Here is a 25,168-nt window from a genome sequence, read left to right as displayed (position 1 = left end):
GAATTTCAAGGGATGAATCCACACCTGTTACCAATTCAAACAAGATAAGAGAAAGCTTCGGGATTACCATCCGCAACAGGGGTTAGGGTTTAGCTGGTGGCCAATTAAAGATCAGGTGAGCCCATTTTAAAATGTTGTTCATTTAAACAGAATAAGTCTTTGGTGGAGCATTGGACAAGACAAAATATAATATGCACTTGTTGCAGGACTGCAGTTTTCATAGCAATGAGAGGGAAACAATTATGTGGCAAGCATCCTCAACTCTCCTCCATGAAAAACTTCCCATGACCCAACAGAATAGAAGCAGCAGACATCTGGTCTTCCTGCACAGTCACCAAACTGCTGCTGAACCTTTGCATCCCATTGATGAGTCAGGGAAAGAACCAGGTCTGTCAGGGTCAGTGAATTTGTTGCTGAAGCAAGTGGAAAAGAGCGGCCAAGTGCCAGCAGCCATCCTGTCCTCATTGAGTCACATGTGGCACGGTCGCTCAGATGATGTCAGCTCATGACGAGCCACAGTCAGACAGGCAGCAGAGTGGTTGGAAGCAGGATAAAGAGAGACACGAACAGGCCTACCACGAGCTTCTGATGACTCAAATTCGCTTCAGAAAAAAAGGAACATTGGGTTTATTAAAGCAGCTAATTTTTTCAATCAGCTGAGCAGTTAATTGATTTGCTTAATTAATTTACTGCAGCTATTCTTAAGATTGACGGAAACGCTGGGTGGTGCCAGATTTTCAGGTGTGAGCTGGATGCTAAAGGGACTCATTGAGGAGGGATTTATCCCCTCTATAAGAGAGGTGTTTCAGTCTTAACACTGACTTTGTGGTCATCTATCAGACAGAGTATGAACTATCATACACTGAAGCTTAAATTTTTCAGAGACTTATCTCATCACAGTGGTTTATAGGAATAATGTAGTTTAGACTCCACAGATACAGTAATTGTGATAAAGCAAATGAAATAAGCGGCAATCAGCTTATCAGCCAAGTCTGTGCTGGAAACTGGCTTTGAATGTCAACCATCCATCTGTAATAGCTCCACAACATTTTATCTCTAAAATGTCCTCCATATTGTTCCAATCTCAACCCAAATAACATTTCAGAGTCACAGCCATCACATCTTCTAGCATTAATCCAGGACACACCCACTCATTGCACATTTAACACACCTGCTAAAGAGCAAACCCATTTGCTGGTTCCTCTTTTACACGAGCGCTCGTAATTCTTTTCAGTGGCTCCTGTGTCTCGTGGTTTGTAATCTTGACAGACTGTGAAGGGGAGGTCTGTGTCCTCGTTTCCAGACCTTGCTCATAAATAAGTATTAGCTTTGCGATCTCTGGGAGCCCCGTTGAGTAAAGAAGCTGTGTGTTTAATGAGTGTGTCACAACGGTAAATATTAGCGCTGTGTTGCAAAAAGGAAAAGTCATTAAATCTGTCTTCCTCAAAAGTTAAAACTAATGGAAGATAATAAACATTCTCTTCTGTAGGAACTTGCTGGGGGTTGAGCTGGGGCTAAAGCCTGGTTTGGAATCTGGAACTCTGGCCTAAGCTGGAAGAGCTCCGCAGTCTTTAGACCAGAGCTTCAAACACTCTCCAACCACTTCCCCAGCATGAAACCCTGGCAGACCTGCAGCGTAATCCCCTCTAAACACTTTTATTAAGACTTCTAATTGCAGCTCGGCCTTTCTCCCTTCAGGAGAACAGGCAGAGGGACAAAAACAGGGCTTATTTACCCCATGACAGGCTGCCGGCGTATGGCGAGGCGGAGGCGCTTTAGCACACAGCAGCTACAGCGTGCTGCTCTGCAAAGACACTTCACTGATTCATGGCATCACTCTGACTGACAGAACACTGCACATAACAGGCATTTGCCAACAAACAACCCACTCAAATCCAGGTAAAGCAGCAGGAGGAACAAAATTCAGTTTATTATTCCCAATGACAGGAGCATCACCATGCCAACGCGAACCCTTCCATACAATTTAATACGCCACATCAGACTGGAGCAGCAAAAGCTTTACAGGTTATCAAATCTAAGCCGTAAGGAAACCTTTCATTTCAAATGATCACAAAAGAGTCATCTCCTTGCTTATTTCCTCAGTCAGACGGCAGTATTTTACTTCACTGCTTTATTTTTTGCACATTAAAGAATCTGTGTTAATGCGTTGGCATCGCTCAGGTTCTCCAACAGAAGAGACTGCACTACTTAAAAGATAATGAGGAAACAATCTTGGCAGATACGATTGATCCCACTGTTTTATAGCACGGGGATTATCAAAGGATTATCTAACAGTAATTATGCATCCAAGGTCGACGCACTGCTTTCATGTTCACACTGTGAGTGGCAGCAAGGTGTGTGCCTGTATAAGTATATGTGATATGAAAAAAAAAAAAAAAACAAGGCAGCGAATAAAGGTTAGGGTGCTCGAGTGTGTATCGATATGTTTGCATGCCAGTGTGCGGAGAAGGAAAGTAAAGCTCCCTACAAAGCGTATCGCTACTAAGTTGCAAAGCATCGCACAGAAGTCACTTATCTGCACCGAACAGGCGCCAGTAAACTCAAAGCAAAAGTAGATATCTACACTGCCAGCGGCAACACCAACTCTGGGAACCCCCCAAATGGATAATCTGGAAATCAGGGGGGAGTGAAAAGGTAGAAGACTCCCACTCTTGGTGGATTTGGGGTGTGAATTTGATGGGGTCACATCCCTAGATACAATGAGTAGATGCAATGAAATGCAGCATTAACAGCTATTTAGTTGCTCATTGGTTGACTTCACACTGGAAATTAAAGCTAAAGATGGCCTTTCCTGACCCATTTCACGTGTAAGTGCTTTTCTCTCAAACCACTGCATTTCATTATTATCGTAAAGCCCGTTTTCAGTGGGCTATGCCTTATTGTTAACATTATTAAATGTGCTAAATAACAATCTTCCAAAAGGTCAGCCTGTTCAGCTGCCTGTTAAGCAGCTTCAGGCTTATAAAATCTGACAGCGAGGGCGTTGATTGTTGTTCAAATCTAATAAGAGAAAAATAGATGTTTGACAGCAGACTCTCTTCTTCAATTATCGTCTTTGAGATTGAATACTTGTCTTTTCATCGAGGCACCTACGCCTTGCCTCCTTTGAAATGACTGATGTACAATGAAGCTGAGAATGTAAAAGACAGCGAGCTGCTGCTCCCTTTGTAATTAGCAAACAGCTCAGGATGCCATGAAACCAGAGTGATGCGGATCAGTGGATGAAGCGAAGTGGTTTGCTGTGTTATTAACATGGTGTCCACATGTATACGGATGTTTCACAATGGTAAAAGCAGCCCACTTGATGGAAGGACAATAAATGTTAAGTGCTGGATTAGTCGGATTGATGAAACTGAACAGTCATTGTAAGACAGAGTACGCTCTACAGTACCCTAAAGACAAAGCCTTCACCATAATCACACACACAAAAACTCTGCAGACAGTTTTGGTTTCACCTCATGAGGATTTTGAGATATCTGCAATAAACAACCCAAATACATTGTTAATGAGTGACATTTTATGTGCACTAAATTGATTTTGTTTGTGTTCTATCCCTCAAACCTTATTTCTTAAGTGATTTTCACTGTCAAACGGTTGGAAGAAAAATCTCAATCACGATGATTCACGATATAATCACAAATTGATTTCATTTAGAGGTCTTCTGAAATGATTTTCTGCTGCTGTGCAGTCGTTTGGACCAACAGATTCCGAGAGCAGCCAGGTCCTTTCTTTTTTATTCACAAAATTCTTAAAAGTAAAGAGAAGAGAGCCTTCCATTCACGGAGACAACGAGAATCACGGCTGAAAAACTTAGATCTGCAGTGAACTGTAAAAATCCATGTTGTACAATATTACAACAAACCATAGATATGAGAAGCTATTAAGCACCGCTTATTTATTGTCTTGCAACCGCAATCATTTTTTACATTTGATGCAGAAGAAAAATCACGAAACAACTCCCCTTCTGGTCTGCATTGTGGTTGAGTTCGATGTTCCAGAGATGACTTTGGAGGAACAATGACAGGTCTGACGAAACTCAGCAGTTTATCATTATCCAGACGGATGATTAAATCACAGAAAAGGAAATAGAATGTGCAGTAGTACGATGCAAAATTACAACAAAGCCCGTCTGCCTCTACTCCCTTCAGAGCAGGTAACGAGCTATCAGCTGAGAGCTCCAGGTGTGACATGTCGGGGCCTGTTTCTGGAAATCTGACACACTGACCATGATCAGGACGCTGGAACATTACTGTTCACTTGTCGAAGACTGAGACTTTTTACTTCTAACCACTCTGTGGCAGTCACGTCGCACATGACGACGGTCGCCGGCGCAAATCGTGACACTGTCACAACGTGCTGCGGCTTTTTGCGGACGCGGGCGGCCACGGCCTCAGCGTAGGCTTTGTGCTTGGCTTGCTTGTAATACCTTCGGTATAAGTAATCTGGGAAAAACTAAGCTCACTGATTCGGATAGTAAAGAGGAGATTAACCAGTATGGAGGAGATCAGAATTACAATTACATATTCACTTGCCTATCTTTTGCCTAATTCTTTAAACGATAATGACGCGACATTGTGTTAATGCAATACAAATACATTCAGCCTGACAGCACTAATTTCATCACATTTTAAGCTCACTGCATCATTACATACTGTTTTGTTCATATAGCAAAGAGGCCTGATGTCAAGACTGACAGCGATGGCAGCTTTTCGGCTTAGCTTAGTCATTTGTACAAGTTCTCTAGCTAAAAGATTAGATACTTGATGACCTTTGATGCTCTCATCAGGTAGCAAATGGGTACTTTTCAAGTGAAGTCCCATGTTTTATAATGTAACTCCTTCACTCTTCTGACAATGAAAAATGTATAAACACTTTTTGTCAGTGATTTTCCTTCAAATAAAGACTTGACAATCCCCAAACGTCACTGAAAAAGTTACATTTCTCTGTCCGCAATTAAACAAAATATGGTGAAAAATATTTTTGTTTTTATCTGTTTTTATTTATAATTATCTCAAATAACGATACGAACAATGTGCACAATTCTTAGCAGTAGTTATGAGATAATCCAGCAGATAAAACCAAAACTCTCTGCAGTTTTGTACAAGAAAATTACACTCTTTTCCAAATCTGATGCTTTTTATCATGACTGCTACCTTTTCCATCCATCTCAAACCAAAGTGGAGCCTACAAACTGGCAAAATGGCTGCTATACTAGAAACAGCTTCATGGAAATTTGAAACATCTCACAAGTTGAAATATACCAAATGCTTAACGTGTACATTTCTTCAGGAACTACATCCAAAGACGTTGATTGTTAAAAAAATGTCTTTTTTAAAGTCACAATTTGAAGCCTAAGCAAATGACTGGAGAAGCTGTGAGAAGCCTCTGTGTGTGTGTCTGTGTCAAAAGCAATTGGCAAGGGGGGGGGGGGGGGGTGAAAATGCGCCATTGACTCAAAGGGGTGTGATGCTCACCAGTTGTGGAGGAGATGTTGACGTCAATGCTGATCTCAGGGATGCCTCCTCCCTTCAGCGCCGCCACGCAGGTGTACGTGCCAAAGTCGGTAAACTTGAGGTCTATGATGTCCAGGTTGGTGGTTCCGGGTGAGATGTCGGGGTCCGTCTGGGTGATGACCATACGCTCCGAGCTCCGCAGGGCGCGGCCGTTCTTCAGCCAGCTAAAGGTCAGCTCCTCCGGAGGCGTTGCCTCCACCTAGGACGTACAACTCATTGTTATTTGTGCTTTAATTATGACCAACTTATTCCGATGTGTCATGAAGTGCATGCACATGTGTGTTTTCTCTGCCACTGCTTTTCTGCAATCATACCTGACAAGATATCTTGACTTCGCGTCCAATCTGGATGTTGTCATCGTTGTGGTACGGGTCAGGAGTGATCCAGAATCGCCCCTTTTTCAAAGCTGTGAAGGGAAGATGGATTTGTTAAGTATTAAATTAGCATGTAAACTGTCAGGTTCAAACACCTAAAACAATTCACAAAAGAAGAGAGAGAGACGTCAACGTTTTTTTACTCATGAGGAGAGCGAGAGGAGACATGCTTCTTACAATCTCCAAACCCGCTCTGAAACATCTCCTCACGCCTCCTCCATTTTATTCGAAAATGGGTGTGCCCTGCTTACAAAGCTCTCAAAGGAAGGGGGATTCAGTTTCGAGGCGGACCAGACCACATTCCTAACAGTGGAATTTACAACCTTCACACAACCTTGGAACAAACCCTGACACATTTACCTGAAAGGATAACTGCGGTATTTTCAACATTAAGCCTCTTTTATGAGTCGTCTGCAATGTTTAAGAACCCCCCTCACCGCTTTTTTGATGTTTACTGCTGTCTCCGGTATTTGCCTATTTTTGATTCATCTCAACCTGCTTCAGAATGGCAAGTCATATGCATGTCCAAAAAGGTCCGTAAAAGCACCATAAACGTCCGTTTTCAAAATCATCAACTCACCGGAGTGGTTACTGGTGTGCACTGGTAATCCATATCAAATTTCGTTGCGAAAAGTTGCTTCTGTCGTGTTTTATTCGGCAGCTCGTTCATGCTCAAACTATTTTCTTAGCCACCTCACAGCCGTGGATAAACTTCCGCTCAGCAGTATGCTATATTCCGGTTTCGGTGGCGGAGTAATATCAACGAACATCCAGTCTTCAATAGAACTCAATGGGATTTACAAAATGTCAAATAAAACACGACAGAAGCAACTTTTATGGTGCTTTTACGGACCTTTTTGAACATGCATATGACTTGCCATTCTGAAGTAGGTTGAGATGAATCAAAATTAGGCAAATACCGGAGACAGCAGTAAACATAAAAAAAACGGTGAGAGGGGTTCTAAAACATTGCAGACGACTCATAAAAGAGTTAATGTTGAAAATACCGCAGTTCCCCTTTAAGGTACGCCTCACCTTGTCTTATTGGTGCCATTTTTTTAGATGTTTTTTTTCAACAATTTAACTCTGCTCAATGTCCATATCTGAGCTCTAAAGCACTGTGATGCATCTCCAGCAACGGCACAGTAAATCCTACATGTTCAGCCTCTGCATTTTTCATTTTCCAAACCTGCTGAAAGGCTTCACCGTGTTACAGCTGCCTGAAACAACTGATCTGAGTAAAAATCCGACCTTTGCTCATCTAGATTTTTCGAGTAAGTATTGAGCTCATGAAATCCTAAAAGTGGCTTCAACTGAACACACATGCACAGACAATGATGAGACAAGTGTAACTGCTCTTATGCAAACTAATAAAACTTTAGCTTCTCAGTGCAGCTGTGGGGGTCAAACAGAGATCTATACAGAGAAAGAAGGAATCATGTGTCTACTTTAAAGATTAAAGCTTTGAACCAGCTTTAATATTGATGGCTACAGACCGAAGAAAAAGAGTCCTGAAGCAGTACACACACAGTGCGAAGTCAGAGAGATACCTAACATAATATCCACCATTTCTAATCCAATTTGGTTTGCAAACTCCCTTTTCAAAACATTGCTTCTCTGAATGGAAAATAGAAGATGATTTCATTATAATGCATGCTGTATTGGTTCCAAAGCCCGCATCTACTGTTCAATTCATCTCCTCGGCAAAAAGAGAAAAAAAAAAAAAAAAAAAAAAAGGCTGACGGCACCATGGAAATCTTTTCATCTAGCAATTCCCCAGTGACATTATCATATTCAGTTTGGTAAAGGGAAAAACGAAAACAAAACCTGCGTGTCAGATTTAAACACAGGAAATTGAATGTGCAAAACACATTGTGATGCCTGCCAAGCAGCGTGCTGAAGGAGAGACGAATGACACACGCCTCCTTGACATGATCTACCGCCTCACGTTTGAAATCAGTGTCGGCAGGCAGAGAATCCTATTTCTGACACGTGTCAGACACAAAAAAATACAATCACGTCGACTCCCTCCAAACACCCCTTTTTCATTTGCATTCATTCACGTTTCGCATATACTTTTACACTCCGAGGCAATGCCTATCAGTCATGATGTCTATAATTCAATATCACTGGCATGGAAAATGTGTCATTTAGTATAATACAGTGTGCAGCATATTATCCGTGACCTTTATGGGTACGAAATTCAACATATTACCAGCAACCCATGTTCATTTCCCATTTTGGCTCTGCTCTGCGCCACTGTTTACATGCACTACGCAGATTCCAATTTCCTCAAAGCCAACATACACAGCATAAGGTTAATGAGACAAGACAGAGTCTACAGTGGAAGCCATTAAGTAGGCATGTCTGTGAGGGACCACAGATTTTGTGCCATTGTACATGTCAGAGAGTGAAAACATCCCGAGGCAGAGCTGCACGTAACGTTGTTGAGGCAGAGTTGTACACCCTGACAGTTTGAAAAGGTGTTTGTGTCCTAGTGACAACCTAAGAAGAGTTAGTAGCCGCTTCATGAGGAATGGTTATGTTCACACACTTAGACACACACACACACACACACACACACACGCACAGCCGCTTCCACACGTCTGTGTGAGTCACTGTGCTGTCACAGGTGACAGCAGATAAACATTTGGAATAAGCCTCTTTTTGCATTCCTCCAGCTCGAGAGTGTTCTCCTCTCAGCTTAAGAGACTGTGACACAGCCAGGCGTTTAACAATCCCACGTACAGTACTTCTTAACTGTAAGGCCGGATGTAGTCGTGTTTGTGGGGATGTCACTGAAAAAAACGAGCGCAGCTCATTGTCCTCAGCTGCTTAGGTTCTTTTTTTGCAACAAACCCACGGCGAGAGCGTTTGCTTTGCTGCAAGCTTCATTGGACAGACCTGCAGGATATTTTGAATTCAACAGACTGCGTGAGCTTTTTTTTTTGTTTTTGTTTCTGTGTTGGGATAATTTGTGTTGGACACGTTAAACAGCTCAGGACCACCCTCGATCTGTTACCCTGGAAAAGAACTAAAGCGACAGTGGTGACATCAGCGGTGCAGGACTTTTCCTCAAGATGGCCACGTAAGCTCTTAAAAGAAGAAGAAGCACAAGCCCTTAAAGTGGTCTGTGTGGCGTCCTTGACTTCTTCCCTCGCGATTTTATTTCTGTAGACACAGTTTATTTATCTATCTTTAGCAAGTTTTAATTGCTTTGCGGTCTAATATTAATTTTAACTGTGAACTATAGCCCCGAGAATACATGCCCCCCCTTGTGTTCAATTGTGAGTTTTTTTGTAGCTTTTTTTCCCAACCATATTCTATCTCTTTGTAAATATGCGACATCCATAATTTGTCTCATGTGCTCTGTTTGAATTGCCCACTCATCAATTAACTCACTCACACTCTTTTGTGCTGACTATTCAGAAGAGTCACCAGTGGGCAGGAGCTGACAGCTGCTGATGCATTATAAACACTATATGAATGCAGAGAAAACGCTGGCGGGACAGGTACACGCCAAATCTGAAGTGTTGGACTGTACAGGGTTGAAAACATGTTGTAACTGATGTCTTTCTCCTTTTATTTTTCTTGCTCTGTATTCACCTTCATGACTGCAGCTGCAATTATGTAATAATTCAGCATGATAATAATGAATTGATATTACCTATAAAAAAGCAGCTGAATAAGTTTAAACATAATCTTTGGTAAGACACTGTTGTTGGAGACATGGTGAACGCATACCTCTGACATGTTTCAAATGGGACTCCTCTACTGTGTATCACCCATTCCTGTCCATGTCCTGCTTCTCCGAAAAGGAGAGTAACCACTTCCTGACTGAGATGTCTACAGATTATCATTTGCTCAGGCTGTGTCAGCTCCTGGCTGCAGAGTGCAATGCATGATGGTCTATCTCTGCTGACGTAGGACACAGCTTCTTCACACCGCTTTTGGTGTACCATGATGGGCATGTAGAATATAGAGTGAGTATATAGAGGGGTTTTGGATTCTTTAATGCAACGATTCAAACACAACTATAAATCTATCAGATGACTTACTTTCTCTAAAAGTACAGTGAAAACAGTGCGGCAACTGCCTTCTTGCTGCATTTAAAAAACGCTCTCTATGTTTCTGTGTCCTTTTTCATTCTCAGTGTGAGAGGTGGGGATCTTTGCTTTTTTTCCAGACTGACGGCGTGAAGCTTAACAGGCCAACAGCTCAAGGTGAAATAAAAGGTCATCACCGCGAGTTGGATCTAAGAGTACAGCTCTGCTGAACTCAAAAACTACAAAGCCAAACCTTCAAATAAAAGTGCATGTTTCACATTTGTTTTCGTTAGTCCAGACAACGAAAGGCATGGCGAGAGCATTAATAAGACTAGTGTTGTGTTCTTCTCTGCAACTAGTAAATTATCATATATATAGTGTCCTCCATCTTCCTCCATATTTATGATTAAGAAAGTCTTGACTGATGAAAGGAAGTGCTGATAGGTCCACTCTGAGTAGCGTGCTCATGTTCCACTTTTTAATATCTATGATAATGCCAACAAAACAATGGAAGTGTTATCATACTGATCAGAATATGTAAATGAATTTTATTTTCATTTAATAACACTATAGTATCAGGACATCTCCGGATAACTTTTAGGAATTAAAAAACAAATGTAGGTGAAGGTTGGTCACTGTGGAAAGACTAGATTGCATAATCTCATGTGAGAACTTGTTGTCTCTCATCCGAAGCGCATAGATTTAGATTTACTTGGAGCTGAACTTGTCTGATTATATCGTCGTGTTCACTATTTCACTCCCTACTTTTCCCAGAATTTCCGAGTGGTGACTCAGCCGTGCCTCATTTCTGCACAGAGCTGCGGTGCCTTCTTCCATTCAAAAAAAAAAATCCTTTCCTAACATTTTAGCTAACCATAAATAATGAATAGCGAGCATGGGATTTCTGCAAATCGACTACATCTGTGTACAGGAGAGATAAGTGGGCATCACTTCCTCTGGTTGTAGTAAATGCTGCTGGCCAGCTGCGGTGGCTGAAAAAAGTGACGGAAGAAAATCTAAAACTGGAGTTTTTAAAAACTTTTTGTAATGACAACACGAGTGTGTGAGGTAGGACGTGCAGAGTTTGGGTGGCGCTGCATTGTCACTCTTCCTTACCCACTCCTGACTTGGCAAAAGTCACATGAATCTTTAATGAGGGCTCCGCTTGGAAACAGAACTTTCCCATTTGCTCTGAAGGCGAACTGTGATTCCGACAACTGTCACACAATTTCCACAACATCATAAATAATACCTTGCAAGGGCGCAATTGTGTGGTCATACAATATTCATTTGTGAGACTGTAGATATAACGTACTGTGCAAAAGTCTTGAGCCACACTTCATTTCAGTATGAAAAACCGAGAAAATAGGGAATTTACTGTGCAAAAATAAATGGAAAAAACAGTCTGTACAATTCTAACAGGTTTGAACTCAATATTTGGTATGAGCACCTTTATTAAGAGTCTGTCTAAACTCTCTTAGACAAGCTTTTCTGTCATTTCTGTAAATAGTCTTTAAGAATAGTTCTCCAGGATTCTTGGAGGACACTCGAAAGCCCTTCTTTGGATGTTGGCTGCCTTTTGTTCCATTTTTTTTTTGTCAAAAGACCTGTTGCCACTGCTTTTGAGACCAGTTCTTGTGTCATTTGGCATATCTCAGTCTTTTCTCCCTGTCTGCCTTCCTGAATAACCGCTTCTTGACAGGCATCCCCCCATGGAGACCATTTCTAATGAGGCTTCAGTGAACAGTGGATGGATCAGCTGAAGGTCCAGATACATCCTTCAGGTCCTGTGTCAAGTCTTTGCTGGAATATTTACTACATCTTAAGGACATCACTCTCAGAAACTGTTCATCTGCTTTAGATTGTTTAATTAGGCTTCTTCTTTTGTCCTTCACTTTTGTTCCTTGTTTTTTTTATGGACACACTACACACCGTGCTGAGATACACCACATTTTCTGCTAATCCCTCTTTGGGAATCACCCTGTTTATCCAAAAAATGCTTTTTTATGCCTGCAAAATGTGTTATATTTGTTTTTTGTTTTTAATAGATGCAACTAAAGAACTTTAAAAAAAAAAAAAAGTACCTTTGGGACTTGCTACGAGTAACAAAGTGCCTACAGATACAATTAAAAACTGAGTCTTTGTTCGTCTAAGTTGTCTGTTAGGTGTAAGCACAGTGCTTGTACATTCCTTGAGTTTGTTGCTCTTTTGTGCTGGAAAGAGTCAAAGTCAGTAGTAACTACTTTATAAAAAAGAAAAAAAAACATTCATTAGCAAATGGTTATGTTAGCCACTGGATTGGAAATGAGTGAAATAGCAGCCAGTATCCAAAGAAAAACTTTGGAAGACCTTTAGAAAGTCTGGAGAACTATTGCTCAATACTTTAAAAGATTCCAAGAAAGTCTGGCTCGGTGGAAGCTAAATAAAATGAAATGGTGAATAGCTCACAAGTTTTGAACATCTGTACACTTCAGTACAGCCATGACATGTTCAGAGAAACCTATCTCAAGTCAAGGTCCACTTAACAGCTTTTTCCCAAGCTGACAGAAGTGTCACACTGACTTTACTGTCACAGCTCAAGTAAATCTTCTTAGATGCATTGTGAGGTTCGCTGTGCCACAGGTGGCTTTTAGGATTCCACTGTGCGTTTTGAGGACTGCAGATTCTGAATTGAAGATTTCACACAGCGGTGTGCATAGCAAGCCAACAATGCTTTCAGTGCAAAAGATGCAAAGGATTGACTTGTCACAGAGGCAGGAGCTAAAGTCCAACATTTCAGACAGGTGGCGGGACGTGCTCCAGTAACGTAGGGTTTGAAAAAAGAAGACTTTGCCTCCCTTTAACCTTAAAGCACGTTCAGCACCACATTATTGGCAGAATTCAAGCAGAAATTGGGAAACATCTGGTTAACTCTAAAAGCAATGCAAGAACTGTTTCACTGATTCTGAGCCCTAAAACACATGCACAAACAAATCCTGCATGCATTATTGATGACTTTTGGTAGCTGGCTCCCTTTTATCATCATGCTTCCCGTCACTGAACTTTGAGTGTGGCAGCTTGCAAAAACGTCAAACATCCACCACAGGGACTCTTCTCATCACAGTAATATCAGGGGCTAAACGGGGGCTCTGTTTGTTCTCACATTTGCATTGCACGTCTCCTCTTTCCTGTTTTGCTTGAGAGGTTGCAGGCAGTTCAACTGCGATGCGGTAAATGTTCGAGGTATTCTTTTGGATCATTTCCGTACATATTACGGCGTTCCTGTTCTCCCCTTTTCGCTGCAAACTGAAAGGCTTTTGCCTGTAGCGTGCCTTTTTGATGCTCCGTAGCTTTAATAGCCTGAGAGAATAATGGGTGGCCCGTACATGAAAAGCACAGATAATCACACAAAGAGAAAAGCCCTGGTTGAGGTCTTTTTCCGCAGAGAGCTTGTGTCACACAGCAGGATTACAATAGCACCTCAGGGAAGCTTCTTAGCATTGCATCCACACAGTCCGGACACTCTGGCTGTTATGAGCACGTATGTATGCATGTAGCAAAAGAGGCACTCTGGCATCACTTAAGGAAACGCATGCATTCAACTGCTTTTGTCTGACAGAGAGGAAAGACGAGTCTCACTCCATACTCGCTTTGAATCATTATCCTCATGTCTACCCATCAGCCCATCTCATTTTTCACTCAGTCCTGTCTGAGCATCTCTCAGCAAGCGTCAGACTCTCCATTCGGTCTGGTGGAGGATAGCAGCACGTGGTGCTGGATTCATCACTCTGAGCCAGATGGGCGTCTCTAGAAAAGTCTCCTCTCCTCATCTGCTCGGCTCAAGGTTACACAGAGAAAAGGACAACGGGCAGCAAGAGGGCCTCGGAAAAAACACGAGCCGCTCCACCGTCCGAACACCTCTAAATTTCCTCCTCATTTTCACTCCAGCCTCCTCAGACTAGCACCCCCGCATGCTTTCCCATGCCTCAGCGGCTTTGCAATATCACAGCTACTCACATAGTTTGGTGGAGGGGAGAAAACAAAGAGTCCCGAATGCTGCTCTCCACCTTCAGGCTGACTGACAGTTTTAATTTGTGTTAAGAATGATTTGCGTTGCTGCATGCACCAGCTAAACACGCATGTGCACATCTAAAGGCACTTTCCTACACATGTGGGGGAAAAAAAAAAAAAAAAACATGGACTAGCATACAGCCTGCAGGGCCGCAGCACGGGAGATCCACAACCGGCTAGTGCTAGTTATGGACATCCAGCCACCGAATCTGGCATTCATGAATGGAAATGTATTCAGCTTTTGCTCCGTATTTATTCCAAAGCAAATTTGATAAGAGTCATTCATGTGTTGATTTACATGCTGACGGAGAGGTTTTTACAAGGCACTTCATGATTGTTTTCTCCCCACCGAACTGTTTAAATATAAACAACAGGGAGCCCTCTATGCAAAAAAGATTGCATTTCTGTTTCTCTATAAATAACAGCCAGCTTCCAATCAGAGTTGCAAGCGTGGATGATGCGTGTTTGACTCTGTCTGCACTGATGCTCAAATGTGTGTACACATGTGGGCGTGTGCAATTAGTTGTGTCGGCATTAGCAGACGGAAATGATGGCTGTCTCGGATGCAGAAGCCGAGTACCTGAATTTGTCAGGAACTCCTCCAGGAATTGTCGCGAAAAACCTGATGACAACGCTCTGCCTTTTGATTTCTCATGTTTGAGAGCTACGGCGCTGTTCATTTCTCTTCATCTCACGGAAGGAAAATCACACTGCTTTGCAAAAAGATGGTGTCAGGTATGGTGTAGAAGGGGAGGACACGGATGCGGACTTTCAAAAAATAAATTAGATTTATTTAACAAAAAGCAAAGTAACAACATAAAACGCGGCAGAGCCGGAGAAAAACTGAGCTATAAACAAAAACAAAAGAACAAGGACATGGCATGGAATAAATACTTAGCTTTGATGAAAATGTGGCGTGGAAACGTGGCATCACATCTAACAGTAACAAAGATCCGACAAAACTGAAAGGGGAGGCAGGAAACTAAATAGGGAGTGAGGGTGATTGGGGAGTGAGTGCAGCTGAGGGAAAAAACACAGGTGAAGTGAGTGAACTAATGACCTGAGTGAGGGGGAAAAACAATGACAAAACTGAAAAGCAAAGCCTGGACATGATACGAACATCAAAACTTAACCTAAAATAAAACTCAAGTCCATGGCATGACAGATGGGAAACACGTGAGCGTGTGCATGTGTGTAGGCAGACCTGAAAACAAAACGCAAGGTCGGCTGCCCATTTCAACACCATATACCGACAGCTCCGGCTCAATTTATCAGTCCTCTGTTTGAGGGGCTGCCTGTGTATATTTGATATGCAACGCACACAAAAACAAAGGGACAGCCAGTGAGCAGTAACTTTGCAGCAGATATTTCACAAACCAGCGTCTCTGCCAGGGATAGGATGAACTGACAGGAAAAGGAAGGGTGTTGACCTGCATTTGAAGGCGTGTTGCACACCCTTAATCCATAAAAAGAGTCTTGTCAGTGGGATGATGTGATGCCAGTGGCCTGCTGGGCTGGCTGCAGAGACGGCCAAGCCCTAGAAGGCAGTCTGGCTGGTGGGACAGTATGGCCAGAGAAACTACCATCTGCCGGGGAGAGATGTGTGTTTTCACACACACATCCCGCTTTGGCCACAGCAGTTTATTGGTGCTTCTTAAGGACCAGAGAGGAGGGTGAGGGGAGATGATGCGAGGGTGACCCTGCAAAACATGGAGAATGAACTCTGTGTAGCAGAGGTGCACGATTAGGTATTTCATGTGCGCATGAATATCAATGCATGCACACATGTGCACAGGAGGATGACCTTCCATTCGCATCTACTTAGAATTCCAAACATTGCAGCCATCATAGCAACATACTTACACATATATTAGAGACTGGCACGCACACTCTCTTTTTCACAAACACGGAAAAAGAAAAGCAACTGAAGGTCTGCTTGTGTACTCTAGTTTCAGGCTTTTCTTACCTTGTCTCAATTTTATTTTTCTTCCTTTAAAAAAAAATCATACCAAAATGTCATGAATACAAGGAAAAAAATGTCTCTGCTTCTTTTGTGCCACACATAATTCAGTATGCACAGCATTAAATGAAACATAGCAGTTTCCAAGCGTCCAAGTTTCCAATGTACGTCATTTCAGTGGCCACCTTTATATATAAATAAAGTGAATTCAATTCATTTCAGTGGAAGTTGAATGAATTGACACACTGATTCGCAGGCACAGGGAACGTGAATAAACAAAAGAAAACAGATTAAATCCATTCTTCTCACAAAAAAATTATCCGGCTCTTACTTGGGGGGGGGGGGTTGTTTCCAAGGGCCATCTTAGACTCCCTGATGAGGCGGGGAAGCCTCGTATTACACCCTTTCACAGACATTGAGATGACAAACCACTGATGACAAGCCAAATCACATCTGACCTGACCTGTGATAGATAATTGGTGAGGAGTGAAGACACGAGCTGGCGAACATATGAAAAACTAAAAAATTGGCAAACAACCCGGTGAACAGGGAAACATAGGGGGAAAAGACTAACATGAAAGAATTTTTCATTCATCCACGAGTGTGACGAAGTTTAAAGAACGGGTTGATGTTATAATCTAATGGAAAAATATTACCTTGTTTCTACATTATAAGAAAATAAATAAAAAATCAACACTATCCAATCCGTGGAAATTTAACACAACCTGATCCTGGCCAAGTCACCAGAACCCTTAATATTGAAAACCTTCTGTGAGCTTGTTTTATTGCAGCGTGACATTAAAGCAATACTATGTAACTTCTCAAAAAGCCCATTATGGAGCTCCGCCTACAGGCTTGGAGGTAATGTACGGTTAAGACACTGTCGTAAATCTCTTTCTCTTCCTTGCTTCATCAGTCAACGTCTTCTTCTGTTTCTTCGGTGCCTCTGCCATGATGATCGTACTGACAATGTTGCGCTAGCTTAGCCTTATGCCTGGGAGCATGAGAGGGGTCTATTTGTTTTTGCGGTAGGTGTGCCAGAAAGCAAGTCGAAGTATTTCCGCTCAGCTCCCGGGCCGGTCCAGCAAAGTTACATTGCGCAGTTATTCCAACTCAGACCCCCGAAGGGCATAGGAGACAGGCCAATCGTAATATTAAAACTCATTCTAGCCGCACAATTTTTTTCAAACTGTTATTTTAAGGTAGAAATGTTACATGGTATTGCTTTAAGAAAGAGGAGGAATCAGTCTGTCATAAGATCACAGACATGCTGCAAACGCATGAGCAAACAATGGATAAATTGTATAAAAAACAAGAATCACACAAGCTGTGATTGACAGGTAGCGATTCCTCCACCCTAACGTGATTGGTTAAAAACAGCCGGGAGCGCTCGGTTTTTGCAAGCATGATTACAGGCTTCAGAGGGAGCTACAGAATTCGTTATTTTTCCTAAACAGCCTATTTAATATTTTACTTCCAGAATCCCATGACAGTTCAAGCTAATATGACTAAAAAAAAGTTGCCGACCGCAGCTTTAAGACACCCCACTTTTTGACCTGACTCGGGTGCATCATATTAGCTTTCCGGTCCAATCCTTTGCGGTGCAATATCTACAAAGCATTAGAATTTGGAAATCTCTCTATTACTTTACAGCTACAAAGTCACGGGGGCTGCATGCTGATCTCAGAGCTGTGCAGTTGCGTCAGTGACAGCTCATCAGACTCAGGAGAGCAATCCCCGAGATGTGCGATAACATGCTAAACCCACCTCCTGTTAATTAGGACAAACGTACCCCCCACCACCACCAAACACATGCACACACAGCTTTTCATCCAAATGTGTCTTCCTGTTCATCAGACTGCCACATATATAGAATGAAAACAAACCTTTAAGAGAGAGATTTGTTCAAAATCACTTTTCCATCAGGGACGCTTTATTTATAGAACTGTTTACTGTTGATCATTTGACACTCATGCAGCCTCATTACGTTCTTAAATGACTGTGTGTAATTATTGATCCTCCAGTGACACTGACAAGAGTGACTATTTATTGATCTAATGAGAAAGTTCCTAATTTATTTCCTGTTTTTATTGATCCTTAATTTCTTTTGTCACATATTGATTCATTGAATCATTTAAGCATCTTCTACTTCCTCCTGTATGCAGCTTGTTTGCCTTCCGATTCCTTCGAAGAGGTGTGTTGACTCATCGATTGAAAATACTCAGGACGCAATTTATTGCAATATTTTTTATTTGACTTTCTATATTATATTATAAAGTAAAACTTATGTTATTGAGAGCTTTTAAGCCCTAGGAAAACATAAAAAGTAAACACAAAGGATGGTTGCTCAACAGTGTCTGTCTTTTGCAGGAAGGATATGACAAATTTAGGCTTTTTGTTTTTCAGATTAACATTGAGAAATCCAAGCAGACGTCAGGGATCCATTTTGCCGTATTACTGAAACCAAACAGTAGCAGCCTGCATAAATGGAATTCTTGTTTTCCCATAAAGCATTGCATAACGAATCAGTGGCTGGGTATCCTGCTAGACATTTTGGCAATCAGAATAATGCATATTTGTCCTATTTAACTTTTAATAAGTGCAGGCAAATGCTCAAAAGCCTTAGATCTGTTAAATCAGTGAGTCTATTCAAACATCATATATATTTTAAGAATACTGTGATCTTTCTACCCTCTTTTTTGTTTTCTTGGATGATATTCAACAGGATCCCAGAGGAGAACTGTCGTCAGCTCCAGATGTATGACACATCAATGAGTGGGATATTTATTGCAGCGACTGCCTTCACTGAGCGTGCTCTGACTTATTTGCTCCCGTGGGACACCTGACATCTTCTCTTTGATATAAGCCTCTCAGTTCTTAAGTCCTCAGCTGTATGGGCACTTTCACAATACAGGGAAGAGGTTTATCTGTCAGGGGGACCATCAGAAATGATTTGTTGGTGATTTGATTTTCATCCCACAGAGTGTACGGCTGCATAAATAAAAGCTCCCAAACAGGCTGAGCACGGAGGCGACCTGATGATGGAGCTGTGGCTTAATATCTGAGATGAAAGCAGAAAGTGGGAGAAGCTTACATTTGTGAGCTTGGTGCCAAAGCCTGATTTAAATATGCTTATTCATGTGTGCATAATGCTCTCTGGAATGTTGAAATGCTAAACAAAACTTTGTTTTTTTTGCATTAGGATGGTTGCTTGAATGCCTTTTCTTGTGTACGGCACTCATTAATTCAGTAATGTTTTCATTCACCTGCAATTTCACATTGAAGGCATTGGGATCCATTATATGTAACAGATGGAAGCCGAGTCATTCAAACAACCCCGAGCTTAGAATCAGCAATTGATTTAGAATAGCAATTGGAAATCAATGTCCACATCCATCATGCTGCGTCTGCAGAGATTTATAATAGAGCAGCATTTTGTGACAGACAGTAAAAACCTTTAAATATGTCTTCAGGGTTTTATTGTGCAGAGCATGCACCAGGTTCATACCCTAAAGTACCCATCATTCACTAGGTATTCATTTTGCCAGCTAACTGTCAATATAGCAAGCACTGAAATAACCATTTTCTGAGTACTACTTTTCCTCTAATGAGCTACAGCTTGATCAGATGCTCCTCTGCCTCCTGTGCCACTCAGGTGAAGAGCAGCTTGGAAAATAATGTTCTCCTGATAATGACCAAACAGCCACCAACGACTCTCGTCCTGCTGTTCTTGTTAAACCGGCGTTAAACAACCACTCCTTGAACTGGTGTATCTAAATTAGCGATTTAACACTTGTTCGCCTTTGGCGTTGCCCTTGAGTGTCGATAAGTAATATAGACAATAATTTTTACACGGCTGTAATATGGATCTGACACTCTGCGCGTTTGTTAGGTGAGAGCATAATTCATATTGGATGAATAATTAAAAAAAAAAAAAGTCGGTTGAAAAAAAGAAACAACAACTTTATGATTCAAATCTAAATTAGAAATGTTTTTTTTTTTTTTTTTTAAAGAGGTCATGCTAAGGTTTGGGCTTCACCCTCCTCCCCTTTTCCTTCAGTGAGCTATTTCTGTGCATTTAAATGTCTGCGAAGTTACAATGCCCAAAGTCCATTCCAAAAGGAGTTATACTCTCCAGCAGAAAATACACATCCCGGGGCAAGAAGCATAAAACTGTGTAGTTTTGTGGCTTAAACTTTGCGTATACGAACATAGGAAGAAATGTGCAAAAGCATTCTTTTCGCAAGGTTTATAAGGCTGCCAATATGAATGATTCTTATTTTCTCTTTTTCATCATTTACACATATGCAACACACTGATTTCCACTCCTTTTTCAAGGTCTAATGGGTGTGGACACTCTCTGACTTTGTGATTTGCATTTCCCAGCCACAACTAAATAGACTTATCAATACAAGCGGCGGCACAAAAGACGGCAATTTTGACTTTATGTGAAAGTGAGGAAATCAGTGAAGCAGAGGAAATTAAATTTGTTTTATTTGTTGGTCTCAGCTCTGGAATCTCAACCGAGAATCAAAATTGGTGAATGGAATGAAGTAATAGTTGTTAACAGCTCTGTAAATTCAGGGGACAGGATGCGACAAAGATGAAGAGGAAATGGTTGAAAGACAAAAGAGAATGGGAAAAAAAACACATTTATCCATACATGGCTGGCATCAGGGATACAGCAGGATGACTGGCGACTCCCACTTTCATTTGCAGTGGATGAGGACATACTCCGTATATTACATCATACGGTCGTACTTAAAAGTGTTGATGAATATGAAGGAGACAGAGATGTACAGATGGAGCATGGTATGGAGGCTGTTTTCTTACACTACCTTTGGAAGCCTAAAGCGCAGTATGTGCCAAAGGGACCTTGTGCCAGAATTTCAGAACAATATCCAAGTATGATTGCATTTTTATATGCACTGGCAAGATCTCAGAGTGGCCATCCATAGACAGTCACTATGCACTGCTGCTGTTATTTAACACTCTGGAGTCTAAGAACCCGCCGGCGGGATTTTTGACACTTCTCCAAAAACACATCTGTTACTCTGTGAGTTTTTGTCATTCAAACATATAAGTGACACCATTAAAAACCTTGAAACGTCTACTTTTCAAATATATATATATATATTAAAATAAATGATATAGCTGGCCCTTTTTAAAGAGAGTGAAACAAAATCTTTGGATTTTCTGTAGTCTGACTGCAGCAGCCTCCTAGGCCACACCTATCGCTATTCACATGTTAAGTACAAGGTGATTGAGTGGCTATACACAGGTGAGAACACGCCCCATTCAGCCAGCATAAACAGACAATTATCACATGGAGAGTGACAGGGGGGTGGGGGCAATCAGGGGTGTTACACACCCATCTATTCAACTAACAGAGACACTGCCTTGAGTTACAATGACTTTTTTACAGTTTGTGTGGAAACAACAAAACCTTTCTGACTGCACTTTTTACTTTTATGCAGCCAACACTTTTGTTTACAAGGTTCAACCTTCAAAAGTCTTGGCTAGATATATTTATAGTGTGTTTTCTTGAACTGTTTGAAGACCTCTAAAACCTGTTTTTTTGTACAGTTGTGTTTGCCCTCAATTTAAATAAAACTTGTTTGTATTACATTCACTTTACTCTCATCTTATTTTTGTTAGGCTTTTCAGAATACAACCATATGTGTCACTTTTGCATAGATGTTTACAGTTAGTTGAAATACTTAAAAATGTCAAGGTGTTGCAAACTGCCTCAAAGTCTCTGAAAGGCCTTAGACTCCAGAGGGTTAAAGCAATTAGAATAACGTTTCCGTTTCCACTTCACCATATTTGATTTTAATCGTTATAAAAACATGTTTCTGCATCGAAGTTTGTCCGTAGAAAAAAATGATGTGCGTGTTCTCATCACTTATGCATCTGGTCCCTGAACTGCCTGAAACACCTTGATTGCAGCCCAGGCTTTTCTGTCACCGTTTCTTATCTACATCCTAATGAAACACATCTGCTAAATGACTGCCAAATGGCAACCTTCAAACAAGGAGCCGGTTTTATACATTCTTAAAACAGAATGTATCCAGAACGGAACATTTAACACAAAAGCTGTGAAGAGGTGCTGCAGTATGAGAAAAACAATGTGTTTTCTGGCATAAAAACATGTTGCATCGCTCTAGAAGACTCCTAAGTCTAAAAATCAATTATGTAAATGAATAAAATATCAACTCTTTGAAGTCGTGCCACATGAGAAAATGTTATATATTTTCATATGTATATGCACATATGTGCAGTAGGTGTGGGAAATTAGACTCCATTGTCCCCAGCTTCACCGTTTACTTCAGTAAAAATTTGTTGGGTTTTAGATTCCAAAGAGCAAAACCTCTTTGCTTACTTTGCTTGACCTGTTTCATCTTCAGCGCACAGAATCAATGATGGCTCCTGTAAGTTATCGGATTTGTGCTGATAGCTTATTCGGTTTTAGATATATGCAGTCATGCCTTCTCACCTCGCACCACGATGGTGGTGGACTTCTTGGCCGGGTTTCCCACGTTGTTGCTGGCCACGCAGCTGTAAACACCCGCCTCATCTGAGGTTATAGCCGGCAGAGTGAGAGTGCCCCCTTTCACCACGCTCCTCTGTGGCAGGCTGTCGTTACTGCTGACCCAGGTGAGGATGGGGGGCGGCTCCCCTCCGGTGGTGATGCACACCAAGGAGACCGTCTGACCAGGATTCACCACGATAGGATCCTCCACCAGCAGTTTGATGGATGGGGAGGCTGCAGAGAGAGAGAGATGGAGAGAGTGCTATACTGCCAGCAGATGGAAAACAAACTGCTCTGCTCTGCCTTTGTGCATTTCAAAGTCTTGCAGTCAGCTGGAAATATTATTAAAACAGTTATTTGGGGTATATCCAGCTTATTTGATCCTGTTGTGTACCTGTCTTATTGGTGAGTCTGAAGATAACACTCCGGTCAGGAATCCCGCACACATTTCTAACAGAGGCGATGCAGCTGTAGTTGGCGTAGTCCTGAGGACGCAGGTTCTTCAGCTTCAGAATCTTCGTTTCCCCCTGCAGCTCAGACCAAACCAACACTGGTATGCAAATGTGTGCAGAAATACCAACATAATCAAGCAAAAGAGATGCCAAAAACTAGATCCTGGGAAGGCGACGTCAAAGGCCAAAAAGCTCCAAAGGAAAGGTCAAAGAAATGAATAAGCAAACAGTTTCAACAGAGACAAAGAAGAAAGGAAAAAGACAGCAGCAACATTACTGCCAAAATAAAAATGTTGCTGATACTTTTTTTTTAGCAAAAAGAAAAAAATGTCATAACCAATGAGTGGATTACTCCACCGAAAAGGCCTGCTGTAATTTCACCGCCGAGCTCCAGAAATATGGATGAGCTCAGCAGGGGATCTCTCCACAGAAATGGCCATCTCATGGAGAATTTGTGTTTGATTCCAACTGGGCCTGCCAGCCACAAGCCTCACCCAAAAGGTTATGATAAGGATGTAAACCTTTGATCTGGCTGACTCCAGTGTGTGGGCGTGTGTGTGTGTGGATGAGGCAAGAGGGGAAGCAGATTAAGACTCAGACACATGATGCAGGCGTCCAAAAACATGGCAATCACTGATACTGATGCTGCCTTTCAAACCCTTTCAAACCCGCGGAGGCATAAAGATAACTTAATTGTATTACATTAGACATGGATCCCACATTCCACCTCCTTTCTTTTTCTGTCACCTCGTCCGCTTTGAAGCAGGTATCTTAGGGAGTGAGGTTTGTTGTATTCAGAGTACAAACTTTACTCAGAGTAGGGGGAGGTTAAGTGGGGTGGGGGCAAGAGGCAAGGAAAAGAAAGCACAAACGAACTGAACAGGGGGATTTATGGTCATATTGATGGGAAAAGTGAACACAACAACACACAAAATCTGCAGGACCTGGAATTAATGGCAGCAAGTAAAGGACAAGAAAACGATGTGAGGGTGCAATGTCTGTTTCTTTGGAAATATTTCACGTCCAACTTCATTTGCGTGCTTCAATTTCGACTTTGGAGGCAAAGACGTCAAACTAGAAAATTAAAAATGTTTGGTTGTAAAGACAAAGCGACAGCAGGCCATGAGCACAGAGAAAACTAAACGGATATGGAGATAAAACTGATATAAAATCTTCCCAAATTCTGATGAGCTACCATCTCTCAAAGGTTTTAAAGCTGTTATTACTTAATGGATTCATTGATCACACATTAATCCCTCGGTTATCACCAGTGGATGCCATGTGGCATTTCTAAAATGATACCTTAGTTGTATAGTTTTTGTTTTTTCCTTGAAAACCCTCCAACACACGGATTGTTTTGGCTGTTCTAAGCAACCTAAGGACAATACTTTAATTTCCTTACTTTTAAGGTTCAAAGCAATCTAAGCTGTGACAATGTATTTCTCTCCCTCGTGAAAACTTTTGATTAATCATGATATGGATGGAATGTGACAAAAAAGTTATTTTTAGCCCCATTAGGTGTTCATAAATAAATAATAACTCTATATTAGTTTTGTGCTTGCAATTGTTAACAGGCAGTTAATTAGTCACTTTTGGCCTAGATGTTGAAGCCTTTTCCTGCATTTAGCTGGACAAACAAACCAAGTCTTGTTAATGTAAAATGGTCATGTGAGTTTCAACATAAAGGCTGTGAAATTGTGGGCTGCAGCAACTTATTTTCTTCTGTTTTCTGTGGTCTACTTTTACATCATACGACAACCCACACTGGAAAGTTCCCCCTGATGGTGGTGTAATCTCTTTGTGTCCTGTCTGGCAGTTAATTGTCCTAGTTTCTCTGCGCTGTGGGCGTTGGATTACTTTTTCCCTTAGTTTCTTGTCATTTCTGCACTTACTGCCATTTTCTGTGTCTCTTTACTTCCACTTTTGGTCGCTGTTTGTCTTGGTTTGGGCTTGAAAACTGCTCGGTTAGTTTTGCGAACCCTTCTAAAACCGTTACCACACATTACAAGTTCTATTTTCAGTTGATATTTGTTGTCATGGTGAAGAATCATACTCTAACATGCAAACAAGTCTCATTTTTGCAGCCATTTATTTCTTCTTCTTTAAGTTGTCCAGGTTATGTGTTGTGCACCAATATAAGCGAAATGAAAAAGGGGGAAGAGATTTCCCTCAACCCGGCAGTCCCACAGTTTTTTCTGATTGCCTCACAAGTCAGGTACG

General features: G+C 41.5%; 1 protein-coding gene across 1 annotated transcript in view; it reads right to left on the bottom strand.

Annotated features, from left to right (window-relative positions):
• LOC142375370 (MAM domain-containing glycosylphosphatidylinositol anchor protein 2) overlaps nt 1-25,168 on the bottom strand; it is a 210,725-nt gene that overhangs the window by 79,178 nt on the left and 106,379 nt on the right. The window contains exons 5-8 of the mRNA XM_075459371.1: nt 22,891-23,023; nt 22,461-22,730; nt 5,849-5,940; nt 5,496-5,733 (exon numbers count right to left, since the gene is read on the bottom strand). Coding sequence (XP_075315486.1) covers nt 5,496-5,733; nt 5,849-5,940; nt 22,461-22,730; nt 22,891-23,023 — 733 coding nt within the window. The remainder of the gene's footprint in view (nt 1-5,495; nt 5,734-5,848; nt 5,941-22,460; nt 22,731-22,890; nt 23,024-25,168) is intronic.

The sequence above is a fragment of the Odontesthes bonariensis genome, chromosome 24 (assembly GCF_027942865.1).
Source record: "Odontesthes bonariensis isolate fOdoBon6 chromosome 24, fOdoBon6.hap1, whole genome shotgun sequence".
Lineage (NCBI taxonomy): Eukaryota > Metazoa > Chordata > Actinopteri > Atheriniformes > Atherinopsidae > Odontesthes > Odontesthes bonariensis.
This window is presented reverse-complemented; position numbering and strand designations above follow the sequence as displayed.